We start from the raw sequence: 5,937 nt of genomic DNA, 5'->3' as shown, positions 1-5,937 counted from the left end.
GCACACCGACGAGTAATACATCATTGCACCTTCACCGAAACTGTATATCTAGAGAACAATAAGGGATGACTCTACCAAAATTATAATGTCGGATGCAACAGATATAGTTTGATAGTTTGCGAGAATGATCTTACAATCCCAAACTGTCCACTCTGGACAATTCAAGAGTTATCAATCAATCGCTCAACATGATTAATAACTCTCGAATTGGTCTAAGGTTTATTTCAATACCATTTAGAAGATACGATATTAAAACACAACAATAATAAAAAATACAATAATACCAGATGATACGAGAATAGAAGATAAGAGAATCCCCAAATCTTAATTATGTATTTTAATTATCAAACTATTTTAAGTATTTATATATATCGTGGATATTTTAAGTATCCTAAATATATTATGGGTATTACTTATTAGCTTAATTATACATTATAGTTAATTTTAAGTATTAATTAAAATTTAATTTTATTATTTGTTAAGTTAATCCTCATAGTATTAATAATCTTTATGTTTTTATAATATAATTTTAACCCATTTTAAGTTAGTTGTAAGATAGTTTTTACAACTATTATCTTTTAAGTATTAATATGAGTTTAAGTAATATTAATTCTTATGTTTATTATTTTTAAGTTATTTATAATTTAATTTTATTATTTTTTTAAGTTAGTTGGAAGATAGATTTTACAACTATTATCTTTTAAGTATTAATATGAGTTTAATTATTAATAATTCTTATATTATTATAATATAATTTTAGCCCCTTTTAAGTTAATAATAAGATAGTTTTTATAACTATTATCTTTTAAATATTAATATGAGTTTAAGTATTATTAATTCTTATGGTTTTATAATGTAATTTTAACTCCTTTTAAGTTAGTTGTAAGATAGTTTTTACAACTATTATATTTTAAATTTTAATATGAGATAATATTATTAATTCTTACATATATATACTATATATAATCTACTATAATATTACATATTTATATGAGATAGTTTTTACAACCGTTTAAACATGGTAATATATTGTTCGAACATGTTCATCTGTTCAAACGGTATATTACCACGTTCGAACGGTTTGAACCTAGATTCCAAATACCAGATAGTTTAGACGAGACATTCTCATAAAATATCACAAACTCATTCAGAAAACACTACAAACATACAACATATATACTTCAAATAGCAATCCTCTAACAAACATACAATATATATACTTCGAATAATAACTCTCTAACAAACATATTTTGTGTTTAACCTAACAAGCACCTACACAATATATATATATATACACACCAAAAAATCAATATATAACTATATTAAACGATAAATTTCTCCAATAAACACTTATACAATGTATTAAAAAAAATAGAATTAATAATAGATTTATATGTAAAATGATAAATAAAGTCATACCTTTAAGCAAAATAAGTGTGCAATCTTCTTTGTAAGATGATAGAATAAAGGATTATGTGAAGAAAATGTAAGATTTTAGAGAGAAAACGAAGAAGAGAGAAAAAGATGATAGACAAATGAGGGATTGGCGGCGTGCAGGAAGATTTTAAGTTCTCGCTAACCGTCCAGACGTAAATCTGCATGCAGTCGAACGCGAAATAATTTCAGCATGCCAATTTTCCCACCAGCACAAATTTATTCAACGCCGTTCGATCAGCACAAAATGTTGTTCGAACGGTAATCTAAGAGTCTTTAATTGGTGAAATATTTTTCCACCACACAAAAAATTGTTCAAACTCTGACAAAGGACATTCGAACGGTAATCCAAAGTCATTAATTAGCGGGGTATTTTCCCACCACTGCAACAATCCGTTTGAACGATGACAAAGAAAATTCGAACGGTAATCCAGAGTCATTAATTGGTAGGATATTTTCCCACCACTCCAATTAAACCGTTCGAATGTTTTTTTCATAAGTTCAAATGCGAATAAAGCCTTCAAATGGTTCACGAATACAGTTCGAACACATCACCTTAATATTTAAATATATTTATTTTCATCATTAAATGAAAAGTACTATAAGATCATAAGTATTAGTAATATATACTATCATATATATATATGATAATACTATCTATATGATAGTATATAGTACTATATACTATGAGTTTATACTTAACTAATATATATCATACTACATATTCCAATATACTTTGCTATATATGTTATATATGATTGGTGGGATTTACTAATACACATGATCTTATATTTTCCTTTATAACGTTCGAACGATTATGCACATATAAGTTATCGTGGGCAAAACTTTTTCTCACACTGCCGTCCCCACCGTTTGAAAACGAGAGAAAATGTTTGAAGCTCATCAATTGCCGTCGTCTGCCATCGTAATCAGCACCTACATCAAACATTCTTCGTCCCAATTGAAGGTTTTATGGTTTTATTCGTTTTCTCTAGAAAATTTGTATTTTTTCATCAATAGTCACCATAGAACACCACAAATCCACCGTAGGATGTTTAGAAATGAAGAGTAGTATATGTTTTGTCAAAGAAACCCATGGAATCGATGCATTTTTAAGTGTTTTCATGGCCGCTGAGTTGACTCAGCCATGGCCGAGCTTAATTTGGTTTCTGTTTGATCGGTGTGCAGTTTTCCGTTCGACCATATATTTTATCGTTCGAACATAAATTTGTCGTTCAACCACTTAATATTGCGTTCAAACCATTTACTTTGTATTAGCTTATTAAATTATTTTCATCGTTTCATTGAATTGTTCTATCAATTAATTTATTAAATTGCTATTTGTATATAATTTTGTAAATCTTTTCACTATAATTAGATTTTATCACTAATGTTGAATATATATTTTATTTTTAAAATTTCAGGTTCATAATAAAGTCTTATAGGGGCCGTAAACGTGGTAGATCAAGGGAACTTTCCATCCAAACAGTTCGAGAGCAGACTGTTTTACGTGAGTGGTAGGTAAAACTGTCTGATTTTGTGGCTCTTATATGGGAGGGTCATTCTCTCCCATCAGTATTCAATGATTGTGGCTGTGCACCAATCTTAGATCAGCGAGAAGAAGGAATGAAGCTCATTTCCTACATTGAGATCGTTACTGAGTTCTATAAAGAATTTGGTGGTGCCAACCTAGACGATGGAGGGGCATACAGGATCTGTGTCTGAGGAATTCCTATTATATTTTCAACGGACAGACTCGCTGCATATCTGGGTATTTCTAGGCTTCTTAATGCCGATCTGAACCTGCAGCCTAGAGAATCTGATGCTTCAGGTGATGAGATCGATACACTTGCTGATCATGAGGTCAGAGGCTTGATTGTTGGTGTAGATACTCTAGTGTACGATAGGACGAAGAGTATTAGGCAGTCAGATTTATCTTCTTTCTTCAATATCATGAATTTGATCATCGCCAACAATATTGACCCTCGCACAGCACAAGACAGAGGTTGGCATGGATCGAGCAAGATTTATGATACGGGTCGCTCGTGGCATTCTAATCGACCTCGTGGGGTATATATTTGAGAGGATCCGAACAGAGGCTCAGTTCATTACGACACATATACTGTCTGAGTTGCGTACAGAGATTATGGTTAGCGTCTGAGTTACGTATAAAGGTTAATGAGTTACATACAGAAATTAATGCCAATAATGCAACTCAGGTTACGCTCAGTACTCGACTGGCACAGGTAAAAAGACAATTAGCTGCAGTCGAGGATGTGTGTAGAGATCTTTTAACACAGTAGTTTCTATTATTTATTTATTTGTTATAATTATGGACAGCATATATGGTATTTTGATAATTATTTTTAGTTGTAAATTAATTATTTTGTCTTTTCTGGAGTAATTATTGATTTATATTATTTGGTGTATGGTTGATAATATTTATTTAACATAAAAGAAATCATTAAAATATTTTTAAATTAATTACATAAAATTAATTAATGAATTTGTACATATGATATATCTAGTTTTTATATTTTGAGTTTCGTACCGAGATTAATATTATACGTTCGAATATATAAATGTGGTGCTTAAATATGTTCAAATTAAATATATTCTATTCGAACGTTTTAGAAACCTTCATGCCAGGTTTTGCCACCAAATATTTTCCATTTGGACAGAAATAATTATCGTTTGAACAGTTGTGAACTCTCCCCGCCATAATAAATTACTTCTCCGCCAAGATTTTACTGTTCGAATGGAAAAAAAACTTTTTGAGAAGATTTAATTCGTTACAGAAAATACTGTTCAAACGGTTATTTTACCGTTTGAACGATTTTGTAAAGTCATCAATTTTTTGGGTAGAATTTAAATTTCTTCTAAAAATGACTTTTAGGAATGAAATTTTGTTCATCCTTAAATAATTTCGTCTTAAAAGCTCAAAATTATGTCTTAAAAGCTCAAAATTATTGTAGTGCATCATGCTCTCGCAGCTAATTAATATTTAATACCAACATATCATTGATTGATTAGTCCTAAAACATCTTTGTAACATTATCCCACAATATTTCATGAATTGCAACAATAAATGACTGATCTACAAGTAAAGCAAATCAACTCATCTCCAATCATTTATTTCCATATGATCGATCATTGGATAATGATAATTAAAAGGGATGCAGTGGTACGTACGTAGCATTACTCGTGATATAAATCATTCTCTTAGTAATATCAATAACAAGTTGAAAACATTACCGGTAACCAATAGTTAATTAATAGCAGCACAAAGCTGACTCAAAAATCAAGAAATTACAGCACACGTACGTACGTACAAGCTAAAACAAATGCATAAATTAAGCAAAGCAATTCACGAGTACTACTCAATCATCTATATATTCAAGCCCAAAATTTTCATAGTCGTTGTCATAGTCGTAATCATAATATCCACTATCTTCCAGTATTTTCTCAAATTCTTGGTCACTGAAATAGTGAAACTGCAAGTTTTTTATCCGTTCAGAACATTTTCTTCCGAAATCCCCTTCCAGAGAAACATGACGACAACGCCAAAGTTCCAGTGATTGAAGGTCAGGACAACCATCAAGTATGGCCTGCAAACCATCATTAGTCAACTTATTCCCAACAAGGAGGAGGCCGACTAATCCAGGCATGTTCTCTGCAATAGCAAGTGCCGAAAGATCACACCCTTTGAAAGGATCATCTCCCAAATTATAAACCGCACTTCTCAATTTGAGTGATTTCAAATGGGGACAACTGCGGCCAAAAGCTTCAAGAAAATTGTGTGTCCATGAACAGTATGAAAGTTCAAGCTCCTCCAATAATGGAATATTTGCAGCTGCCTCACTGAATCCCTTATCCGAAATTTTCCAGCACCTTAAAAGTCCAAGATATCTGAGCTCACTTGAACTGTGAAAAATTAAATGCCATAAAATTAGGGCAAAACAAATGAGTCCCCACCAAATCAAGGCCAAACAACAATATTGGAAAATAACTTAAGAATTATAATATATATAAATGAAGATCAAAAAGATTAAAAAAAATATATACTACCTCCCAGTGATGTACTTTAGGAGATTGTCGGTGCAAAAGCTGCCGACTTTGATCCCCACCAACTGGCCACAACTGAGATCGACGGCGTGACGACACATATCTTTGAGGTCGTAGGCCTTCATGTCCCATGTGTCCTGGACGTAGCCCATGTAGAGGGTGCGCCACATGGAGGGGCCCCTGCAGATGTTACGCCAGAGTAAGCACACCTTTTGCGCACTGGTCAGGATCTCGATGACGCTAAGCCTCTTGAGGATAGACTCCGTCACTTCCTGGGGCAGATCCAGCCAATTCCTGTACTGCTCCGTGGGTAGATGAGGTGGAGGTGGAGGTGGCGGTGGCGGTGGCGCTGGAGGTGGAGAGTCCATTATTAATGTGAGAGGTTTTTCTTTCTTGGAAAGTTGGTTTGGTTTTACCTAAAGTGATATGTAGGGGAGC

General features: G+C 32.5%; 1 protein-coding gene across 1 annotated transcript; it reads right to left on the bottom strand.

Annotated features, from left to right (window-relative positions):
- Positions 1–4,639: 4,639 nt before the first annotated feature.
- LOC108986904 (putative F-box/LRR-repeat protein 23) lies at positions 4,640–5,937 on the bottom strand. Its single transcript, XM_018959705.2, has 2 exons — positions 5,503–5,937; positions 4,640–5,358 (listed from the first exon to the last, which is right to left on the bottom strand). The coding sequence occupies exons 1-2, from the start codon at positions 5,865–5,867 to the stop codon at positions 4,815–4,817; spliced, it is 909 nt and encodes a 302-aa protein (XP_018815250.1). The 5' UTR covers positions 5,868–5,937; the 3' UTR covers positions 4,640–4,814.

This window comes from Juglans regia, chromosome 4 (genome assembly GCF_001411555.2).
Source record: "Juglans regia cultivar Chandler chromosome 4, Walnut 2.0, whole genome shotgun sequence".
NCBI lineage: Eukaryota > Viridiplantae > Streptophyta > Magnoliopsida > Fagales > Juglandaceae > Juglans > Juglans regia.
The sequence above is the reverse complement of the archived record's forward strand: the minus strand, read 5'-3'. Positions and strand labels throughout refer to the sequence as shown.